Source organism: Lucilia sericata, unplaced genomic scaffold, assembly GCF_015586225.1.
Source record: "Lucilia sericata isolate MDLA Ls3-8-SP2 unplaced genomic scaffold, ASM1558622v1 Contig000372F_arrow, whole genome shotgun sequence".
NCBI classification, from domain to species: domain Eukaryota; kingdom Metazoa; phylum Arthropoda; class Insecta; order Diptera; family Calliphoridae; genus Lucilia; species Lucilia sericata.
This window is the reverse complement of record NW_023994391.1, coordinates 129,500-155,855: the sequence shown is the minus strand read 5'-3', so window position 1 is coordinate 155,855 and position 26,356 is coordinate 129,500. Positions and strand designations below refer to the sequence as shown.

General features: G+C 31.6%; 1 protein-coding gene across 5 annotated transcripts in view; it reads left to right on the top strand.

The window, feature by feature from the left end:
- Nucleotides 1-26,356, top strand: part of LOC119604231 (epidermal growth factor receptor kinase substrate 8) — a 266,733-nt gene that overhangs the window by 142,235 nt on the left and 98,142 nt on the right. For all 5 annotated transcript variants that reach the window (XM_037956714.1, XM_037956716.1, XM_037956715.1 and 2 more), the window contains exons 4-6: nt 9,691-11,256; nt 11,328-11,513; nt 11,572-11,635. In XM_037956714.1, coding sequence (XP_037812642.1) covers nt 9,691-11,256; nt 11,328-11,513; nt 11,572-11,635 — 1,816 coding nt within the window. The remainder of the gene's footprint in view (nt 1-9,690; nt 11,257-11,327; nt 11,514-11,571; nt 11,636-26,356) is intronic.

The window sequence follows — 26,356 nt, the reverse complement described above, 5'->3', positions numbered from 1 at the left end:
AACCAAATGATAGTTTTAAATATTTTTTGTTGTAGAAATTAATAAATTTATAATCACCTTGTATAAAACAGGGTGAACACACATAATTAAAATATTTTTTGTTGAATTCTAATGAGCTTACTTTACAAATTATTCAAATCACACTGCTAAATTGTGGAAGATTATTATATAATTTTTTTTAAGAAATGTAGTTAATATTATTTTGTAAAACATTAAGGAAAAAAACAAACAAATATCAAGGTAGTATTTTCTGTATTATATCATACAGAAACTATGAGAATATTTAAACTATATTTTAATAATTAATATATCAATCAGTACAGGATATTATAGGTCGAATATCATCGATATATGGATGATAATAAATATACATATATAAATATACATACATACATACATACATACATACATACATACATACATACATACATACATACATACATACATACATACATACATACATACATACATACATACATACATACATACATACATACATACATACATACATACATACAAAAATCAAAAAAGTAACACATTTATTTATTAAAAACAATTATGATAATTATTATTCACTACTTTTTTCCGGGTTATTTTGGTTACTTGAGTTCTTATTTAAGGTGTAGTTATAAATAAGTATACAGATAATTTCAATATGTATTTGGCTTAATGATATTAACAAAATTCATGAAAATTTTACCTGTTTGAATGTAATTATTTTCTAATAAAACATTCTGTACACTATAACATGGAAAAAATTCACTTTTTGTTCCGAAAAATTGAAATTTTTGACAATTGATCTGAATAATATTTATAAGAGCATTTTTCCTATTTAAGAACATCTGGCTATTTAAACCCCCGGAGTTTTGGATCGGGTATTCAATAATATCCCTCGTTTGTTCATTATGATGCATTGGAAGACGATATTTTAACTTTTAAATTAATTGTTTCTTTACAATAATTGCAATTCATTGCGGAACATGACCGTTTTTAACATATTATAGCGTTCATATTCGATATTTAACGGCGATTTCCTAAATTTATGTCTTAAAATGCGATATTAATAATATTTGTACTAGTTTTCATTAATTAACACAAGTTTTTTGGTTCCAATCATCCATTACACACTCCACAGTGGGGCAGAATGGAAATTTTTTGGAAATAAATCTGGCATTTCTAAACGGCTGATCCGATCGGGATAACATTTGGCGTGAGCGTAGCCAAGGAGTATTCGAGTTTAAGTTTTGAAGATGAACCCTGCAGATGCCCCAGGGACGGCGCTGTGGCGGCTCAATGTAGGGTACCTACGACATGTAAAATTTTTAAACTCGTGCCATTTTTTTGTTTTTTACCCAAATACAAAGATTTTATTTTCTGAAAGCGTTCTACGAGATCTTGAAAAAACATGCTTGAACATACTACTTATCACTTGTTAGTTAGACAACAAAATTTCCAATAATATGCAAAAAATTTCAGATCAATATCATTTACAGATCCAAAAATATACGTTTTATAATTTAAAAATTCAAAAAATTTTGGATTTTTGCCAAAAATGTGTCTTAACTCTTTTATTAATAAAATAAAATTTTCTTTAAGAACATATAACAATTTTATAGTTTTCTGAAAGGTATCTTTACGCAGAACGCTTTGGCGTAAAAAACTTGTCCTATTTTTTGAAAATGTTGCCACTGCGTCCTTCCGAATATGACCTATTTTTTATCAAAACTTCAAATTTGGGCGACATGTTCTAAAATCCCAAAGCTGGGATCAGAAAACTGAAAGCAGTTTTGGAAACCTCAATATGTTTTCTATTTACTCCAAAAGTATTTTCCCAGCCCTAAAAGAAATGTGGACCCTATGGGCAAAAAAGTAAAAAATCCCATTTTTGGGATTTTCATTCCTATCTTTGGGAATTGCGGGATGCCCTTTGACCTTTTCAATTTTTTTTTTTTGCATTTTCTTATTTGAAGTGACAAATTTAACAAGCGTTGAAAATTTCATTGAGTTTTGTTCATAAATAAAGATTTTGTCTTATATTACATATTTGTTTAATTTCTAAAACTATGATTTACAACAATTTAGTCCATATTTATCTCTTAATATCATTTTTTAGTTAGATATGGAAATTCTCGACCCTTTACAAAAAATTTCAAGCCAATATCTCAATTACATTCAAAAATATGTTCATTTAAACCTGTGTCCTTTAATTTCATCTTTTTCATATTTTAGTATTAAGTATGACAGAACATACATTTGGTGTTGAATAAAATATTTGGACAATTTTTAAAAATTATTTAGTTAATTATTTTATTAAAGACTATAACATTGTATATACAATAAAAAAATTATAATTTTATTATGAGCCACGCACAACAACACCTAAATCACCCCACACAAACCACCTTTCCCGCCCACCGAAATATAAAGCACAATTTAATACAATATCATCAATTAGTATAATAGCTTTTTTATTTGAACTGTTTATCTTAAACATAATACAATTAATTCTTATAACCTACTTATATAGTTAATTCCTAACACTACTTATTTTCTATAAAATAATCTGTCATATCGGTATACATATCCAGAAGGTAATATAAGTCCTTTAAATCTTCCTTGTTTTGAGATGATAGAGTTTCATAACAAATCCATCTTTTTCGCATAGTTGAAAGAACAGGATCAGAAGATAGAAGTAAACTATTAAAAATATTTTCGTTCTGTGATTGCCTGGAGCATTTTCTTGAGCTGAATAGTTGAACATGCTTAAAATCTCGATTCCTCGCTTCCTGGGCTTCTTCTGTTAACTCTCCAAGTGGAAGAATATTCGATTCAATTATTATTTGACCATGAAACAATACTTTGTGTACTGTTGGTGTTAGTTCCCTCCATGGATACAGAGATACAAGTAATTTAGAAATTTCAGATGTATATTCCCCAAATCGATTTCCATTAATTTTATGTTTACTATTCAGTGCCATTAAAATAATGTTAACTCTTCGAAGCAACTCCTTGTCGATTCCAGTTATTTTTGAAGTAATTTCAAAATCACGAAAAAACCTTCTCGCCGTATTACCGTCATTTGTACTGCCGCAACTTGGAAGTGGTTTGTCGATGTTGAATCCCATCTGAACTTTAAATTCTTCTTGGATTCTGCTTTTTTCCGCAGCTCTCAGTTCTTTCAATTCTTCATTATTTTTTATTGATTTAGTAAGATTCTCTGGCACACTTCTATATTTGAGGTCGTATGCTATGTGTAAAAAGTAATCCAAAAATCGTATTCTGGCATGAAGTGGTGAAATTCCGAAAGACAGGACTTCTTCATTAATACTTCTGCTTTTGTTTATATTTGAGAATTGCGACTTTTTTTCATTACATATTGAGCATCTCCAGAAGGAAGAAGTTTCTGTTATGGCATTGCTGACCTTTCCATCAATCATTGTTAAGCTTAGCTGATATGATACGTTAATAGAGAATTCCTTTATTTTTATGCAAATGGGCTCCAGTGCATTTATTTCATCTTTTAAATATTCCACTAAATCTTTTGTTGTTTTCTTTGACTCCTTTATATATTCAAATCCAATGGGTCTACAAAAATTTTTTGAACCCGGAGTTGTATTGATCCATATATCTTCAAATGAATTTCCGATGCTTGACGATGATGGATTAAGGGAATATGAACGAATTCGTAATGGCACTAATGATGACATAAATACACTTTTGTAGTCTGATAATGTCCGACTTCCACAAGCTTTTTTGTATTCTGGAAGTGCTGATAAACCCTCACATCCCCACTTACACATAAAGACAACATCACAGTTATGAATTTTCCTTAGTTGGTCTTCTGAAAAGTCTGACACAATTCTTGATGCTGTGTTTTCGAGCAAAGATGATATATCAATACAAGCTTCCTTCCACATCATTAACAGCAATAGGTGATGGTAGGATAGTTTGTTTTTATACCCTACACCACTTTAGTGGGGAGGGTATATTGGATTTGTGCTGATGTTTGTAACATACAAAAATATTCGTCCTAGACCCACCTTAAAGTATACCAATCGGCTTAGAATCGTTTTCTGAGTCGATTAAGCTATGTCCGTCCGTCCGTCCGTCTGGCTGGCTGGCTGTCCATGTAAACCTTGTGCGCAAGGTACAGGTCGCAATTTTCAAGATAATTGGATGAAATTTGGCACGCACGTTTTATTTGACCCAAGGACGAAGCCTATTGAAAATGGCTAAAATCGGTCCATTATTTCACCTAGCCCCCATAGAACAGAACCCCCCGAAAAGGGCTTCTGAGCTCATAATTATGTTAAATATATAGATATATCGATAAAATACGGCACAACTAAGTTTTATAGAAGTCTTGATGACCCTGCCAAATTTCATAAAGATCGGGCTCCATTTGACCCTAGCTCCCATACAAAGTCCTCTTCAGAAAATTACTTGAATGTCCCAAATTAACTTATAAACACAAATATCGTGATGAAATTCAGCACAATAAAATATTATGTAAATATAAATATATTCACAAAATTTTATCGGGCTTGGTCCATATTTGCCCCTAGCCCCCATATAAAGCATCTTTCAGAAAATTAGTTTTTCATCCATAAATTGCTTAAATGTATCGGAACAAGGGAATATTGAAGATAAATGCTTTATTATGATAAATAAATCACATTTAATATTCATAACTGGTGTAGGGTATCATATGGTCGGCCACGCCCGACTATACTTTCTTACTTGTTTTTTCTGGATCGTAAGTGGATCCAAAGTAAAAAATTACGAATTGTCTACCTATTAACATTTAGGACTATATTACTATAATCTGTAATTCAGTCATTGATATTTCTTATTAGTGAATGAATCGATGAATCATGATCATAAACGAAACGATCTGTCGAAAAAATTTAGATAAAAAATAGTTATAAATTTCTGAAAATTTAAGCATAATAGGACCTTTCAATTATAAGGATAAGCAAACAAATGGAAAATAGGTAAATATAAGATTTAAATATGCTCTGTCATACTTAATACTAAAATATGAAAAATATGAAAAAAATATAAAAAGGGCATCCCGCAATTCCCAAAAATAGGAATGAAAATCCCAAAAATGGGATTTTTTACTTTTTTGCCCATATGGTCCACATTTCTTTCAGGGCTGGGAAAATACTTTTGGAGTAAATAGAAAACATACTGAGGTTTCCAAAACTGCTTTCAGTTTTCTGATCCCAGCTTTGGGATTTTAGAACATGTCGCCCAAAGTTGAAGTTTTGATAAAAAATAGGTCATATTCGGAAGGACGCAGTGGCAACATTTTCAAAAAATAGGACAAGTTTTTTACGCTAAAGCGTTCTGCGTAAAGATACTTTTTAGAAAACTATAAAATTGTTATATGTTCTTAAAGAAAATTTTATTTTATTAATAAAAGAGTTAAGACACATTTTTGGTAAAAAAAACGGCAAAAATCTAAAATTTTTTGAATTTTTAAATTAAAAAACGTATATTTTTGGATCTGTAAATGATATTGATCTGAAATTTTTTGCATATTATTGAAAATTTTGTTGTCTAACTAACAAGAAAAAATTGAGTCCATTTGGTCCAAAATTACGCCCGGTATTCAAAAAAAGGCGGACCAAGGTATGGTAAATTTTGTATCACTAAATTTTTAAATGCCTATAACTCTGATATTATAAGAGATAAGTAGTATGTCCAAGCATGTTTTTTCAAGATCTCGTCGAGCGCTTTCAGAAAATATGAAAAACAAAAAAATGGCACAAGTTTAAAAATTTTACATGTCGTAGGTACCCTACTTTGAGCCGCCACAGCGCGGCCCTGGGGCATCTGCAGGCTTCATCTTCAAAACTTAAACTCGAATACTCCTTGGCTACGATCGGATCAGCCGTTTAGAAATGCCAGATTTATTTCCAAAAAATTTCCATTCTGCCCCACTGTGCACTCCTAAATACTACCAATGATCTTCAAATGGTGACCATGTCAATAACTTACACTACATATCGGTTCTGAAATTGATTATTGTCCAAAATAGTAAGATTTTTATATTATATCAGGCTCAATTGAAGGTAGGAATACGAATTGAACAATTTTGAACACGGATATATCTTAATTTGTTGCTAGAACAAATAAAATGTCCGATCCATAAAACATGGTTTTTGTATCGAGTATATCAAGATATGATTGGTAGCATTATTGTATGCTTTGGAAATCGGAGTATTTGGAAAACCTGTTTATATTAAAGGAAATATATAGAATTATCCAAATTTTAAAGTTTATATTGTAAGTCATAAGAAATCGGAGTTAAATTTCGGGTTTTTAAGAACGTACTGTGTTCAAAATGGCCAAATCCATGCATATAACATTAATTTCGAAATAACAACTCTTTTCAAAAGTTAAAAATTCTATTTCCAATGCATCATTTGGAGGGTTCAATGACCACCAGATCCAAAACCCGGGGTCTAAAGTGGAAAAAAATCGTAGAAATGAGAAAAAACTCTACTACTAATTAATTCCGGAGCCAATCGGCCCAAATTTCAAGATTTCGGAACTAAAAGTAGATTTTTTCAAAGTTATTGTGTAAAAAATATTTTATTAAAAAGTAATTATATTAATACAAGTAACATTTTCATAAATTTTGTTAATATCATTAAACCAAATATATACTGAAATGATCTGTATACTTACTTTTGTGACGTAAATTTTGCACCTTTTTAACTTCAGCTTAAATGAGAACTCAAAGAACCAAAATATGAAGAAAAAAAGTAGTAAATAATAATTATCATAATTGTTTTTAATAATTAAATGTGTTACTTTTTTGTTTTTTGGAAAAATAATATCTTTTTTTAAATAAAACCAATAAAAAATAAAACCAATTAACTGTATATTTGAATTTAAGCTCATGAAATGTCATAAAACTGTCAGTGTACTTACATACATACATACCTACATATGTTTATTTACAAATTGCAGCATCAATATTGCCAAAAAATAATAAATAAAACTACAACTGGCAGTAGCAAAACCAAAATAAAGTTACATTGCTGCTAGGAAAAACTAAACGCAAACAAAAATAACATCAATACTCGCCATATTAGTTTAACAAATTTGAGTGTGCGCTGCTAAAGCACAAAAATATATTTGTGTTGCCCTGCAATCATGTCTGCCTGCTACTAGAAATTGCAAACACGAGTTGCAATTTTTATATTAATACGAATATATATGACTGCAATTTTTAGTAGCAAAGTGATATATGAAAATGATAAAGTTTCATATTTATTTTATAGCAGGGTACAGATAGCGATCGAATTCAATTCGCTCGCGAGCGAGTTTAATTCGAGCGATTTAAGTAATTCATTTTCCGGCGAATAAATCTATTCGACTCGCGAGTTTAATTTTTAAACTCGCGATAAGAGTTGAAAATTTAAAGAGCGTAAAATAGAACTCGCTCGCGATTCGAGTCAAAACGACTTAATCGCGAGTTTTATAATTTTGTAAATGGTATAAATTTAAATTTATAAGGCATAATCAATTTATATATAAATATGACATAACCAAATAAGTTTCCCATTAAAATTATGTACACAAATACATATGTAGGTATGTATATTATTTGCTGCAAAGTAGTAGACACTTCGTACATACATACATACATACATACGTACATACATACATACATACATACATACATACATACATACAGACATACATACATACATACATACATACATACATACATACATACATACATACATACATACATACATACATACATACATACATACATACATACATACATACATACATACATACATACATACATACATACATACATACATACATACATACATACATACATACATACATACATACATACATACATACATACATACATACATACATACATACATACATACATACATACATACATACATACATACATACATACATACATACATACATACATACATACATACATACATACATACATACATACATACATACATACATACATACATACATACATACATACATCATTCAATAAGTGTTTTATTATCTTAATAATAAAATTTTCCAAACCTTTTGATTCACAATCAATAATCTAACTGCCTGTTTCACAATATCGAAACAACATTTTCTTTCTTATAAATATATTGAAAACAAAAAAACAAAATTTTTAATTTATTTGTTGTTTTCAATATATTTATAAGAAAGAAAATGTTCTTTCGCATTTAGAGAAACCGGCAGTAATAAATAAAAAAAATGTTTAAGGATCACTTGCATGTCCATCAATATACATATGTACATACATAACTACAGATAAAAAACATACACATTTAAATAAAAAGGTAGACAATATATTTCTTATACTTTCCCACTTTTGCTTTGTCAGACCGTCATAAAACCTACGGCTACACAATCACACATACATAATTATTTCCCATATTATTGGTTCTTTTTTACTACCACAACAGAACCTGTTTCTTGCACACACACTTTGCTGATTTTCGGCTCGAATTTAACTCGTTTTCCACTCGCTCGTAAGCGAGTTGAAAAAACAAAAACATGTAAATATCGCTTACGAAGCGAATACAAAACACATAAAACTCTAATTAAAATTGTGCTCGCGTGTTGAAAAATAAAACTCGCGATTTTGAATTTTAAAACGAGCGATATAAATAAAATAGCGATCGCGAGCGATATTTTTACCTACCCTGTTTTATAGTCATATACAAGAGAGGTGGTGCTAGTGCTGCATATTTAAACGCTGCTTTTAAGCGACGAGGTGGAAGACCCCTTACAAGCAAGAATTTGTGGACAAATAGTACAATGAGCCTTCTCATTTTTCTTTTTATAATATTTCCAAACTTTCGAACTCATTTCTGTAAGCAAAAACCAAGAATATTAATTCTCAGACTATATTTAAATTTAACTATTCACTCACTTTTTAAATAAATAAACATAAACGATCACTTTAGTTTTATTTTTGTTTATAATTGTCTTTTTTAATTAATAACTTTTTAAATAAACATTCAATCTTTTTTCCCTTTGATTCAACATAAATATTTATTTTGTTTCACGTAAAAAGTGTCAGAGAAACAAATAATCAAAACAAACCCATGAATTTAACAAGGTGTAGTTAGTAGCCTAGCTTGTAATTTTTTTCATATGAAGATTTTATTGAAACTCATATACAAAAAACTTAACAGCTGTTATTTAGTTAATCTCGTTAAATATACTTTACGAAATAAACATAAGAAAGCAATTCACAGCGATATGATAACAAACGGAAAGAGATACGTTAAAAGTTTAAAAAAACGAACAAATACAAATAGAAACAAAAATCAATTTAGCGATATTTTACAATATTAAAAACCGGTTAACCGAGTGAAAAAACCGGATAACCCGGTTAACCGAAAATATGCAAAAATAAACAGTTTTTCGGTTAACCGGTTAACCGGTTTATAAACACTAGGAGTAATTAAAACAAAAACTGCAAATTTTTCTTCAATAAGCTTAACTTGAAAAAATGTTGAAAATTTTTGGATTATTTATTATTTAAAAAGGTTTTTTAAGGCTTTTGGATTTCAGATGACGATATGTATCCCTGAACATTCTTAATATAATTGATATTAAATCTGATAAAAATTAATAAACTCTTTTCGTTTATTTTATTAGTCACAAAGTGTTTCAGCTGTTCATTTAGTTGAGGATTTGAAAAACTTACAAAGAGGTAATTTTGATCTACAACAACGTGAAGTGATGGCATTACAAGGAAGTTCACGTCACATTCAACAATCTCATATCATCAACCCTCATTCTCAAGTATATATGGATTCCAACAGTAATAGTGGTGGTATGCATGGTCAAAATAAAGTCTCACATTCCCGTAATAATGAACAACATACAAGTTATCAGCAACGTTCCATGAGCAAAGAACAACATAGCTATTCCATGCGAGTCGATAATGATAATGTAGCAGTAGGCTTGGCTGAAACGGATTCAGATCATGGCGGAATTCATGATTCACGTGCATTAGGCGGAGGTGGTTTTGGCGGTGTAAATTTAAATGATGAAACTAGTTCTGTGTCCAGTGATAAATATGAACGCGATGTTAATGTACTTAATCATTGTTTTGATGACATCGAGAAGTTTATAGCTCGTCTACAACATGCGGCAGCCGCCTCTCGAGAACTTGAAAGAAGAAGACGCAACCGAAAATCGAAGAAAAAAGATCCTGGTGAGGGACTTTTGACATTGCGTACACGACCACCACACGAAAAAGAATTTATTGACATATTTGCCAAGTTTAAGCTCTCTTTTAATCTATTAGCAAAACTTAAGGCTCATATTCATGATCCAAACGCTCCAGAGTTAGTACATTTTTTATTTACACCTTTGGCATTAATTGTGGAAGCAGCAAGCGATACATACTATGAGTCTCAACTCCCAGCAAGGGTAATAAACCCTTTGCTTACTCGAGAAGCTGTTAATTTATTGATTAATTGTGTAACGAGTAAAGAGACCGAACTTTGGCGCTCTTTGGGTGATGCTTGGACTGTGCCAAGAGATCAATGGAAGGATGATGTTGGATCTTATCATCCAGTCTTTTTAGATGGCTGGTCTCCGGACTACTTAATCATTGATGAATTAGAAAAACCAAATGCCATGACTCCTCCACCACCTGCTATTATTAGCAGTAGCAATAAACGTGTTCACGCAGAAAATGGCCGTGAACTAGATATGGACATGGCAGGGAATAGTGGTTTGGCTACCCATGATAATGCCGTCCTTAGTTACGATGATTGCGATGAAAGTGATAAATACAACATTGAAAACACAATTGACACAACGGATCGTTATAGTGAGGTAGTTATGTCATACAATGATCACCAGCAAAATACCAAAAATCATTCAAATGTTGCAACATCAATGGGTAGTGCTGGAGATGTGGGTGCTGTAGGAATACAGGCAATCACTACTGGAGTTCAAAATCTTTACAATCGTGGACTGCGTTCGACGACACATAAAAATATGATGGATCAGATAAACTCATCCTCACTGACTACAGGAAGTCATGCAGTGCCAGAAATATCAAGTAGCATACGTTCCGGAGATGATGTAATGGTGGAACAGTGGTTGGAGGAACTACAAGCGGCTGGTGCTAAAATAGTATTAGTAACTTATCCTCGTACTGCTAATAATGATAAAGAATTAAGTGTGGTTCGTGGTGAATACCTTGAGGTGGGTATGCTTTTTTCGCTATTCAATCATTTTATCAATTGATATCTAATTTCATCATACATGTTTTTTAGATTCTAGACGACTCTAGAAAATGGTGGAAAGCTCGAAACATTCGTGGACAAATGGCTCATGTACCACATACAATTGTTACACCCTATAACTATGGTGATGTGGAGACTGTTCGAAACCAAAACATGTATGACGGTCATCACCAGCAAACTTCCAATTATACAAAACCAAGAAACTCTAGTGCAACCGTATGTTTATAAAATTATTACTAAAAAATGTAATGCTAAAGGATTATTATATTTTCAGGACAATTTTGATTCCCGTACATCTAGCAATGACAACGCCGATTGGATACGTAACAAGCATTTGGGTAAGAAGGGCGAGTTTAGATACTTTTAGTTGCATAATTTAATTTAATTTGCATTGAGTAGAGATAATGTATGTATGTATGTGTGTATACAGCCCACCAGTTTTTGTAACACGAATCACAATATCCATTCATTATTTGTTTGTTAAATTATTTTTAAAACAAGTAAAAAAATGTCAATATCAATGAAAAACTGCATTATTACAATTGAATTAACGCATCCGATAACATATTCATGTTTCATTTTTATGTTTTTGTTTGTTTTATTGAATTGTTAAATTAATATACAAATATTATAGACAAACATATCGCAAATTTCCGATGGATCATAATTAAGAAAAACATAGTTTACAGTAAAATGGCTTTTATAATGTTAAGTAAATTGTATAGCAATCTATCTCAAATCGAATAAATTGAGATATTAAAAAATGTGAGAATTTCTAAAAATTTTTAATTACGCCTTTGCTAATAATTTTCCTGTTGCCCCAAAGCGATGTGTATATAGGTCCAAACAAATACAAACCTTTACGATGAACTGCGACTGACAGCTCGTGTTTACTGTATGTATTTTAATGAGAGCCGTCACAATCAATACGTCAAACTTGTGCATGAAGTTAAAAATTTGAAAAATATTCAACTTTGTCGTACGAAAAAGAAGAGGAAGAGGAAATGAGAACAAAAACAAAACTGTCAAAATTATTGTTTGTCATTTTTGTTGTGTATAATTGTGATTTGTGTGTGTGCGAAAAACACCATTTTTATATTAAATATTTTTATACATTAAATATTTTATATTGAATATTGTTTAAGTACAAATCGATTATCTGCAGTATTTTTCCTCTAAGTGTAAATCCTAATGATTTACTACTTTAGTTTACATCTTTGATGGAAAACTATTAAAGCCCCCTTCACACGAGCACACAAGTAATATGATCTGTCAAAATTTTGTGTAGAAGAGAACGGATGGGATCGTCTAAACGCAATATGTAATGAAACCATCACACATTGAGAGAAAATACGGATGGAAAATTTGACAGTCGTATGGCTCTCTTCATTTTTTGAAATGATTCAAAAAACAAGCAAGTCGCATTAGATCAGGAATGTATTTTTATGTAAACACATACAAAAAAAGTGAAACAGCTGTTCCATCTTACTTTGTTATTGTTTTATACCAATCGTGTAAACACAAAAAATATAAATCATACGACTTTTATTCTCTTTTTTGTCATACGGATGGAATTTCATTTTACTTTTTCATTAGACTTGTCGTACGTAAAGTGTGACCGTGTGAAGGGCCCTTAAGGTGGCAACGATCAAACAAATTTACACACACAGGATTTTTTTGATTGTGTTAGTGAAAAAAAAAACTCACACGCACTGGTTTGATGAAAATCAAAACACTTTTGATTTTCAACAGAAATTGAAACAGAAGAAGCAAACATTGAAGAAGAAGAAGCATAAATTCATTTTTATTTAGTTTTTGGTGTGACAACACCACATTTTTTGCCGCAAGGTAAATGAAATATAGATGAAAAAAAAAACATATTCGAATATGTTTAAACCAACAGTACCAAATTTTACTTGAAATATACAAAGAAAAATATCCAGTTTTTTAATAAAACAATTTTTCATTAATAAAATAATAATTTCAAAAAATTAATAATTGTTTTTTATAACAAAAATTACATTTATAATAATGGTAAAAATTGCATGTGTAACAGTGTTGACACATAACGCATAAAATTTTTTCATACATATTTTTATCACCATGCGGTAAAAAAATGATGTTGCCGTCGCAAAATCTAAATAAAAATGAAATTTATGCTTCTTCTTCCTCAATGATTGCTGGAATAAATTACTAACACATAAACAAGATTTGACCAAATGGGGACGTGTGGCCATACAGCTTTACTAATTCAACGAGTAAACCGCTAACTGTATTTAAACTTTGTTAGCCTCCATACTTAGAATTAAGTAGTTTTTATCATTCGTCATATAGAAGCCTTAAATAGCACTTCTTGTTGTGCATACATGCTTAAGGTAATATATAAATAAAGGAAGAAAAATCTTCTCCTTTTATAAAACTAATAATTCTTTGTGTTTTATTCTTTTTGTGCATTTACACTGAACCAAATCGGATTGACGCCGAAACATTGGTCGCTTCGAACCGAATAATTACATGCTCTTTTCGAACCGAGGATAAAACACTAAGAAGGACATACTCCAACGTATGAAAGGAAGACTCCTTGCCAAGGAATTAATAAGCGCCCTTTTTTTGGAGATTTGTTTAAGACTTAATTTAAATAAGGTTAGTAAATTGATATTAAAGTGATTGTGTCAAAAGGAAAAATGTATATAAACATACATAAATACATACATATGGATGTATATACGTATGTGTTATAAAGAAAAAACAAAAGAAAACAACAAACAAGTGTCTATTGTCGAAAGAGGGAATTAATTTTACTGCCAATAATTTATTGTGAATTAATTTTAATCCCTATTTAATACATCCTTGCGCGATTATATTTTATACAGTACCTGTTGACAGATAGTGATCGGTACTTTTATAATCAAGGCTGCGTTTTGTTTACTTTGGACGGACAGCCATAATTAATAATTAGAAATTGCATTTGCTTTTCGGCAAATTAATAAAAAATTAACTTTTCACTATTAAAAAAAAAATATTTTGGTGTTAATTTTTGAGTGAAATAAATAGTGATTAATAACCTAATTCAATATTAGTAATTGTGTTGCGAAAGTAAAATTCTTCTTCTTCCTTCTTTTACTAATTTATTATTAGTTACCCTACGGTCGGTCGATTTGACTTTTAAATAGTTTGTTGGGAAATTTATAATACAAATTAAATTTTTTTGTGAATTTGAACGCTGCTTCCATTTTTATACGGCTTTACTGAATACAATCCAATCTTAAAATTGTGAAAATGCCTTTGACAGCCCTCGAACGATTCACTCGTGCTTCAGATGCCGTAATAAAATTTGAGGCAAACTTTAATAATATACGCGAGGAAGAACATCACGTGTACTACTTCGAAGTTTTAGAAAGTGAATTGAAGATGTGTTGGGAAAAGGTGAAAATTACTTTCGATAAGTGTTTAGACGATCTTGAATCTTCTGAAGACGCAGAGCCAGAAGATATTCAAGTGGCTGAAAGTGAATTCCAGAGTACCCTTAATGTTTATTCGCGATGTTCAAAGTCGATAAAAATTAAGATTGATGAATTGGAAGCAAAGACTAAGCCTAAAGTTTCTCCTCATACAAACAATGATTCAAATTTTGATAATGTTAGTCATAATCTACCTCTTCCGCCATGTGATACGGACATCTTCAACGGCGATTATCTCTCATGGCCTACATTTAGGGATCTTTTCACTGCTTTATATATTAATAACAGTCGGCTTAGTAATATCGAGCGATTATGTTATTTAGTGAAAAGAACAGATAACGAAACGAGAGAAATTCTATCTAAATGACCGTTGACTAATGCTGGGTTTGATATAGCGTGGAAAAGTTTAAAAGATACATACGAAAATCCTTGAATGCTAGTTAATAATCAACTAAAGTGCTTGTTTGGTTTGGAGACAATAGCAGAGGAGAATAGTTCCTCATTGAAAAGGTTACAGCGTGGAATCAATGGATTTTTAACCGCTATGTCGATATATGAGATTCCCACTCAAAATTGGGATCCAATTATCGTTTTTATTTGCATACAAAGACTGCCCTCTCAGACAGTGACACTATGGGAAAAAAGTGTTAAGGACAAAACTGCCTTATCTTTATGGAAAGATTTGGACATGTTTTTGACCGAAAGAATCCAAACGTTAGATTGCATACGCGATCTTATGAGTTCCAACACTGATAAGAAAGGCATTGAACGCAAGGAAAAGACTCATGTTTCGAATACAGGTCCTACGAATGCTTGTGTTTTATGTAGAAAACCGGGCCATTTACTTCGTTTTTGCCGTCAGTTTGATAGAATGTCTATTCCTGAGAGAGTTAGAACGGTTAAAAAATTTCATTGCTGCATAAATTGTCTAGCTAACTCACATGAAGTAATGATTGTTTAAGTGAACATCGTTGTTCTATTTGTAATAAGCGGCACCATACTTCACTACATCGGGATTTTTCAGCTTCGCAAAACTCTAGAAATGCATTTCCTGAGTCATTAGATGACATCTCTTCTTTGGTTTTACGACCATACAATCCCATTCCTAATGACCAACGACCTACTAACTTGTCAACTGCATTGGTAGAAAGACCGACTACGTCAGGCGTTATAGTCGAACGACAAGTATTTCAAACCAGTCAAAACCATTCTATTCCTTTGGGTAATTTAGCTAATTCATTAGATGACAATTCTGGTGTGGTTTTACGACCCACTAATCATACTCCTTATGACCAACGACCCACTTTGTCAGGTACAACAGCTGGAAGACCTACTACGACAGGCACCATGACTGAACGACAAGTATTCCATACTCGTAGGAATCATTCTGTTCTTTTGGGTACAGCAACAGTCGACTTGATACACAATGGCTGTAGGTATCAAGTTAGAGCATTAATTGACCCTGCTTCAGAATGCCCTATAATTTTGGAAAAGTTGAGAAAAAGATTAAAGCTTCCAACCATTTCCGAAGCAGCGAAGTTTTCGGTCGTAAATGAGGAATTTTCGGCCATTTCGACGAAGACTTGTAATTTGATAATAGGTTCTAGTACTGCTTCGTCATTTTTATTAAATACTTCTGCTTCTATTTTGCCAAACATTTCGAGAAATTTGCTTCCGGTATCGGTCAATGCCGACAAATTACCAAATCTTCATTTGGCAGATTCGAATCCTTTCAGAAGCAGACCTGTGGAAATATTATTAGGAGCTGATGATGCCAAACATTTCGGGAAATTTGCTTTCGGTATCGGTCAATGCCGACAAATTACCAAATCTTCATTTGGCAGATTCGAATCCTTTCAGAAGCAGACCTGTGGAAATATTATTAGGAGCTGATGTATACCCCCAGCTTATTTTACCCGGAATTAGGAAAAAGGTACTCCGATCATTATTGACTCAAAAAACCGTATTTGGTTGGATATTAACCGGTTCTGTAAAAGTATTAATTCATCCCCTACGAAGGAAAGATATAGACCAACTAAAAATAGCTACATTCCAACATGGAATCGTAATTAACCCAAATGATGTAGGAACTAGTTAGTTTATCAATCTGTAATAGAACCGCTACTAATTAGAATGTTTGTAAATCATTATTTTTTCATTTCGTCTACGACAACGCACTACGTGCAAACACTTATTGTAACCTTTTACGAGGTAATATTTAAATATAGATAATTCGAGATTTACGTCTATCCCTAACGCTGTATTAATAGAATCGTAAAATATGAGAAGAATTTTTAAGTAATTTTACTATTGATCGCTTTGTATGGCAGACTTGTTGTTTTGAATTCCTAAATGATCACTACTTATATATCAATTTACTTTACTAACCTTTTCCTAAATTAATTTTAATTCAGCAAGAGTCCTTAGTGATTCAACCGGAGTCTCATCATGGCTCAACCAGAGTCTCTTAATGGCTCAACCAGAGTCTCATTATGGCTCAACCAGAGTCTCATCATGGCTCAAACGGGTCCATAATGACCCAAGTAGAAAAAACTGGAGTCTGATCATGGCTCATTTTAATTTGGAAAAAACAGTCCACGAGAGTCCTTAATGACTCGTCATTTATTTAGTTACAACACCTTAAGTGTTGCAAGGGGGCCGGCAATGTTTAAGTACAAATCTATTATTTGCGGTATTTTTCCTCTAAGTGTAAATCCTAATGATTTACTACTTTAGTTTACATCTTTGATGGAAAACTATTACTAATTCAACGAGTAAACCGCTAACTGTATTTAAACATTGTTAGCCTCCATACTTAGAATTAAGTAGTTTTTATCATTCGTCATATAGAAGCCTTAAAGAGCACTTCTTGTTGTGCATACATGCTTAAGGTAATATATAAATAAAGGAAGACAAATCTTCTCCTTTTATAAAACTAATAATTCTTTGTGTTTTATTCTTTTTGTGCATTTACACTGAACCAAATCGGATTGATGCCGAAACAAATATTTTTTATATTATTAAAACATATTTAATTATTTTTTCATACTTTATAAACGCAACGATTGGACATCACTTTTTTTACGTTGCGTAGCTCTCAGTCGCAGTTCGTCGTAAAGTATTGTATGTGTTTGGACCTTATCTTATATTTGTGTATTCACATAACGCACAGTTAATTTATAAAACACTAAGGACGGGTTTTCTGATAAAGATAAACTACATTCAGTGTTAAAACCTAGCTTAAACTAAATTTTTTATTTTTCAGTAATCGTTAATTTTGTTTATTATCTCGGTTTAACTGAGAATTATTGGCCAGTTATAAATATTGAAACGTTATCAGTCAAAAACCATAAAATTAGGAATTCGAAACAAGAAAACGAAAAAAACTTGTTTTTTAACTTAATAGCATTTTTTGAGTCATGTATAATTATTATTTTAAATGTGTATTTTATATTTACTAATATATTTTATTTTATAAAATACATATATTTTTTCGATCATTCGGTTGGCTGAGCTATTCATCAATATTCACATAACCGGGTATGTTTTTAATTTTTGAAGTGATATATCTCGAGATCTATATATCGTATCGACTTGAAATTTGGGGTACTCTTTCAGAGTAATGTTTTCTTAGTAAGATATATATTTTTTAATCCGATTTATGACCGATTTTCTACTTTTACCTCGTACTAAAATACCCAACATATCCGGGTATGCACAAAAATTATATGTCAGTTATCGGACAAAAATTAAGTTTTTAGTTTTATTATTTAAATTATATATATTTTTGTATCTTACTGAAAAAATTTAACTAAACAATTTCCCTAGTATCAGAAACAGAAGGAATTTATTTAATGATCATCGATTTTATATACCTTAATTAATAATATAGAAAAAAATTGTTCAATTATATTCCTCCGTCTATGAGTAATATCTTTCTGAAGTCAAAATTTTACAAAGTCAAATTCTACATAATGTACAATATACGCTATGAAGGGGTTTTTCTTTCGGTTTTTTGCATATGATATTTTTGTTAATAGGAAAACAATGAGAAAACTTAAAAATGGCTAAAATTTAATGGTATGTGGTCAAAAACTATTTAATTTATTTGTACAGGCGTTTTATTAAATTAGCTTTAATAATTATCTAAATTATACACTAGAAATGTATAAAATGATGAAAAAGCCATATAAATTGTATGACATACCCAGGTATGTTGGGTACTGATGTAGGTAATTTTGCTCGGGTATAGACGGTTAAACTCACAGTAAGTTTATTAAGGTTTAACTGAGTAGTAAGAGAACCGTCCTAATGTAATTAAACACAACAGTAATATTAGTTTTTCGTAGAAGCACAAAAACACTTCCAAATATGTATACACTAACAATTTCGATATCAAATAAATTTTAAATTGTTAAAAGAAATTCGACCGTTAAAATAAGCAAATTTTGAATTCATTCCGTGCAACTCAACAATTTAATCATATTAAGATATATCTGAACTAAATAATATAAATTAGGTATATTTTTAAATTTTGTTAAAGACTGAAAGGTAGAATAAAGGAAAAGAACAAGCTACAAAAATTTAGTCTTGTAATTGACTTATGAAGGTTAGCACATGGTTCTACAGGAAACACTTTATATTAAGGGAACCTGTCACTTTAAAGTAGTCATTTTCAATTTTTTTCTAATTAATATGTCACATTTGGGCTAGTTATGTTCAGTTCGCTTAAAGTCAATATATAAATAATATATCATTTCCATATTGATAATAAATAACAAAATAAACATTTAGTTTTGTATTTATATATATTGACATAATAAACCTACTAAGCTCTTTTTTATATAAATTTGATATCGAAATAGATGTATTTTTATATATCCTTAAATGTATTGCTATCGTATTTTTGCAAGATTATTTTGTGTTGTCTGAATGTAAATGGCAAGTCTCAAAAATATATTGAATTTTTGAAATGTTAACAAAAAAAAATTACATATATTAAATTATTGTATTTTTTATTACAATGAAAATATTTTAAATTACATTATATGACAATTCCAATGTAAGCGCAGATAAATGTAAAACTATGTATTATGAAAATAGATTATAATTTGAAAAATATTAACAGTATAGAACTCTGTTTTTGATTTAATTGTTTTGTTATTTTAATACTAAACTCAATAAATACTCAATAAATATTACATAAACCAATTTCTTATTATTAAAATATATGTATATTGCCTAAATAATATATCCATACATTCTTGAGACTGGCCATTAATTATTGTGTAATTTGTATTTTGGTATGTATATTTATATAAGTAGTATGTATTGTCAACTAGTTATATGTATTTGAATTGATTTTATGCCTTGTGTAAAATGTCAGAATTATTGCTTTCGTTCCATACTTATTTTGATACTTATACTTTCTTTTCATATTTAAATTTAAAACCAAAAATAATAATAAATCGAATATAAACATAAATTCATACAGATGTTTCCTGTATTAAAATATTGCTTTTATGTAGGGATTTATAAAAAATAAAACAAGTAAGAGTTCTATATTCGGCTGTGCCGAATTTTATATAACCTTCACCATAGTGTGTTAAACAAAAACATCCCCTTTCATATGTTATCGCTTTCTCCGGAATCTACATGTTTAATTTCATTTTTCTAGGTTCAATATTATATAAAATTCCAAAGTACCTTTAGAAGAACGAAAAAGCACCAAAAAAATTGCCTCTTATATGTAGCATATAACAGTCTGAATTAAGAAATTAATTTTTGTCTGTTGCTTAGTTAGAATGCTATATTCGGCGAATCTTAAATACCCTCCACCTGCAAGCTACATTTTATTAAAAATCAATATAAATATGTTATAAATGGATAAAGTTATAGCACAAAGTATAGAGAGGTGTCACTTTTGACATTTAAAAAAGTCTAAATTCAGCGAGAAGAGGTATAAAAACCACAGCTAAAAAATTATTGAAATCGTTCTGTGCGACAGAGAGAGCAATAGTTTTTTGCTCGTGACGCCTCTGTATACCCTGTGGTTATAGGGCCGAATTTATAGTTTATACTAAGGAAATAAATTTTACTTAAGTATGTACTTTAGTACTAAAGAACTTTATTTCCCTTATAGAGAACTGTTAAACCCGGCATATGTTTTGTTTCCGTAATTCAGATACTATTTACCATTTTGTAACATCTTTATGCATTTATGTATGTAACTAATTTTGATTAGGCGCAGAAACATTTTTATTAAGTGATTTTCAGATACCGACCTATTATGTGCCGATCCTGCCGATAACTTATATGGGAACTATGAGCAATAATGGACCAATTCGAACAAAAAATAATCAAAATGATTTATCTATACACAGAACATACTCATGTCGAGCTTAATAATAAATTATGTGGTATTAAGTTGTTTTCAGAAGTAAACCTTATATGGCAGCTAGTTATGGACCGATACTGGAAGAATTCCTTATATGGGAGCTGTAATCAATTATGGACCGATGTGGACAATGTTCACGAATGATTTATATATATATATATATATATACAAAACAAATTCACGTCGTTTTTTACCCTGATAGCTTTATTTATTAATGAATTATGCGCTTTTAAGTGATTTTCGGATGTGGACCTTATATGGGAGCTATGACCAATTATGGACCGATCCGAAAAAAACTTCGTAAAGTAATTAATATATACACAAAACTTATTCATGTCCAATTTTATCCCAATAGCTTTATTTATCAATGAATTAAGCTTGTTTAAGTGATTTTAGGATGTGGACCTTATATGGGAGCTAGTACCAATTGTGGACTGATCCGGAAAAAATTTCACTGAATGATTTATATCTAAATACAAAACATAGTTCTACCCTGATAGCTTTATTTATCAATGAATTATGCGCATTTAAGTGATGTTCGGATGAGGACCTTATATGGGAGCTATGTCCGATTATGTACCGATCCGGAACAAATTTTGTAGAGTAATTCATATATACACAAAACACATTCATGTCGAATTTTATCCAGATAGCTTTATTTATCTATGAATTAAGCTCGTTTAAGTGATTTTCGGATGTGGACCTTATATGGGAGCTATGACCAATTATGGACCGATCCGGAAAAAAATTCCGTAGAGTGGTTTATGTATACACAAACATCCTCATGTCAAATTTTATCCCTATAGCTATATTTATCAATGAAATGTGTTCATTTAAGTGATTTTCGAAAGTGGACCTTATATGGGAACTATGACTAATTGTGGACCGATACAGATTTAAGTCCGTAGTTTTGATTCCTGTTCATATAATGTCAATATGTACAAAATTTTGTGTTGATACCGATATATTTGAGGAAGGTATTAACGACAAATTATTTTCCGTGAATATATACATTTGTATGGGGGCTATGGGAAGTTTTGGATTGATTGTTACAATTTTAAACATAATTAACAGTCATCGACTATCTCTCAATGCGAACGGTTGTCTTTCTCATCTGTCTGCATTAACTCATATTCGTAATAGTCTAGAGTAACGGTTAACGACTTTATTGTTGTTTTTCTTTTTTATTCGCGTTCTTTTCATTTGTTTTTGCATTAATAACAAAGTTACATTTCTTTATTTATTTATTGTTCTATTAAAAACAATAATATGGCGCCGGGCCCACCGGACAAATACTCTAACAATAAATTTTATCCTCTCGGAGATTATGTAAACAACCCTACAAAAAAACAAAAGCAAAACGAATTCCCAGATTTACCAACGCCTCACATTAACAATAAAAACCAGCCAAAATACGTCTTAATCTCATCAACAGACTCAACCAAACAACTTGCAAAGTTAAGCCCCTTTGCCATTAAAAAAGGTGTGGAAGATATTAGCACGGAGTACACCTCTATTTCCCTTTTAAGGGATGGTAATCTACTGATTCTTGCCCGTAATTCGCGTATTGCAGATAAGTTTGTAAGAGCAAAAACTCTCTCAAACGTCTGCCCTGTTTCATGCAAACTTCATGACACACTTAACTCAGTAAAGGGTGTCATATACGCCCCATGCTTAATACATGTGCCTGAAAAAGAAATTGTTGAAGAGATGAAAGAACAAGGAGTAACAGACGTTTACAAATTCACTAAACCCAGTGAAGACGGTAAATCTCGCATTCCAACTGGAAAAATGATCATAACCTTCGATTTATATCGTTTACCGCAATCAGTTGATGTTGCTTGGTACAAATGCAAAGTAGATCATTACTTTCCGAATCCCATGCGATGCCTTAACTGTCAACGTTTAGGACACACACAAAAGCGTTGCCGTGGTGACGCTACTTGTCCTGAATGTAGTCTACCCCCCCACGATAAGGAAAAGTGTCAGCGTACTTTTTGCACAAATTGCTCTGGAAAACATTCATCTTCGGACAAAAACTGCCCTAGATATCTCCAGATGAAAGAAATCTTAAAAATCAAAACAATAAATTACTGTAGCATTGGAGAAGCACGTAGAAAATATAGAGAAAGCAATCCAATAATAACAGCTAGCGACAATACATATGCAAATATCACATACGAAACACCTACAAAGCGAAAAGAGGCAAAGAATAACGAGAATAAGCAAAAAGATCAAATTTTTGACATCACAACTCCACTAAATAACACTAAAGTTAACGAACCCCTAGACACACCAAAAACATCAAAACCTAAACCTACAACAACGAAGAAAGTTGAAAATCAAAAAGAAAATTGCAAATCTAAAGAAAACAATGATAACAAAAGTAATAAAACAGAAACAGCTGTTTCCTCAAATAAAAACTTTGGAAACGAAAATAATGCTTTGAATTCTAATAACACATTTATTTCCCCTATTTCATCAATAACTCAAACACTAATAAGACAAAATAGTTATTTCTTGCCGTCGGTCAACGAGGAATCCCCCGATGACCCCGAAATGGAGCTCTCACCTCTATAATACACTCATTTTTAATAAATCCATCATTTAACAATAATCATATCCCGCCCAGACCATAATCATATTTTTTTGCTCTCAGCTTATGAGTTTTACTGTTTTACAATGGAATATACACGGCCTTTTGAATAACTTTCAAGAGCTACAATTACTTATAAAGGATATGGATCCCTGCTTTATATCGCTTCAAGAAACTCACTGTGCTTACAACTTTACACCTATACCTCCCAAAAACTACAACGGGTACTTCGTGAACTCAGTTCTCAACTCCACCTCTAAACAAGGAACTGGTATTTTCATTAAGTCAAACATACCTCATAGACAAATCAACATAACCTCAGTGTACCAAGTAGTTGCAATAGAAGTCAATCTAAGTAAAACGTTTACAGTGCTCTCATTTTATATACCGCCATGCCAGGATATCTCTATAAATGAAATCTCCAACATCATATCATCTATTACCACGCCATTGCTGATTTTGGGCGACTTCAACAGCTGGAACACGATATGGGGCTCGACAAATAACAACAATAGAGGGATCTTAATGGAAAATATTATTGAACGAACCGATTTGTGCATATTAAATAATGGTAGCCCAACCCACTTCTCCACCCATAATACTTACTCCCATATTGATCTATCGCTTTGCTCGCTGGACTTGCTCCCCCTAGCATCCTGGGATGTACTTAATGACTTACATGGCAGCGATCACTTCCCTATTAAATTAATTCTAAAATTGTCAGAAGAAATCTTCAGGCCTGTCAAAGCTAAGAAATTTTTACTACATAAAGCTGACTGGTACAACTTCTCAAATTCTGCAGATAAAGAGATCGCATCCCGTCAAATAACACAATCCAGCAACCAATGTGCCGCAACAGTGACTAAATGCATTCTTTCTGCCGCCAATTGTCACATACCACAACTCACACATAACTATAGACCAGCTAGGTCGCCAGTCCCATGGTGGAATGATGCTCTTGCTGATTTAAGGCACCTTAAGATGAAGGCATGGCAAAAATTTAAATCCGCCCCTCATCAAGAGAATTTAATTGCATATAAAAAGCAAAATGCGATTTTTCGTAGAGAGTTAAGGAGAGCAAAAATTTTAAGTTTTAAACGTTTCACTGAGGATATACATAGGGACACGCCCATCTCAACAGTTTGGGATAAAATCAACAGAATCACACGAAAATCATCTACTACCATAATCAAGACCATTAACACACAGCATGAGTCAATCTCTGATCCAAACAAAATCGCTAACCATTTCGGTGAGGAATGGGCCAAGTATAGTTCAGATGAAAACTTCCCACCTTTATTTAACTCGGCCAAGAACTCAGTCAACTCAATAGTCATAAATAGCACACAAGATAGGATTGCCAGTCAGCTTGAAGTTCCAATTTGTTTGTCAGAACTAAACAACTGCCTAAGTAAAGTAAAGGGCACTACGCCAGGCTTAGATCGCATTTCATATCAAATGATTAAACACCTTAAGCATACATCGAAATTAAAACTACTAGAAGTCTACAACACTATTTTTGACAGTGGCGTATTGCCTCACACCTGGAAGCTGGCAGTAGTAGTTCCCATACCAAAAAATAAAAATCCTGCAACGGTTGGTTCCTTTCGGCCAATATCTCTTCTACCGTGTCTTTCCAAAGTTATTGAAAGGATTATTGCTGCAAGAATGTCTTGGTTTATGGAAACAAAAAAACTAATCGCTAAGGAGCAAGTTGCTTTTAAAGCCAATAAGGGGTGCGATGACGCACTGCTGCATATGCACTACTACATCACCAATGCCCTTTCTGCAAAAAACCATGTCACTGCTCTTTCTATTGATTTTGAAAAAGCATTTGATAGAATTGGGTCACATGTTATTTTAAACATTTTAAAGTCTTGGTCGATTGGTCCTAAAATATTCAACTTTATAAAATCTTTCTTGGCAAATAGACGGTTTAAAGTCAGAGTTAATGGAACTTTATCAAAATCATTTCCTCTAAGTAACGGTATACCACAAGGATCACCGCTGTCGGTAGTCCTATTTCAGATTGCTTTTAACGAAATCAGTAAAATTATTTATGTTCACCGGATTTTAGATCATTGTCTTTATGCAGATGATTTATATATTTTTTGTAAGAAGAATGACAATAGTGAGACAACTGATATTTTAACAGGCCTCCTCCAAGAAATAAACAACTGGACGAAATATTCCGGGGCAAAAATCTCTTTAGATAAAACAAAGAAATTTCATATATGCCGTAAGCACAATTGTGATTCTAATAACTACTCAATACAATCTGATGGTACGAATATACAAAATGTAAATAAGCTAAAAGCCTTAGGCGTTATATTTTCTCACAACTACAGTTGGAAAGAACACCTGCTTCAACTTAAAAACTCTCTGTTGCCTAGGGTAAACATTATTCGCTATTTATCACATAGGAGCTTCGTGCATATCAACACTTTGTCATACTTAACTAAAACTCTCGTTTTATCAAAAATAGACTACGGCCTCATTCTTTACGGTAATTCTTGCAAAACTAGTTTAAATATAATAAAACCAACTTACCACCGTGCTGTCCGGGCATGCTTATATGCCTTTAGAACCACGCCGATTAGCAATA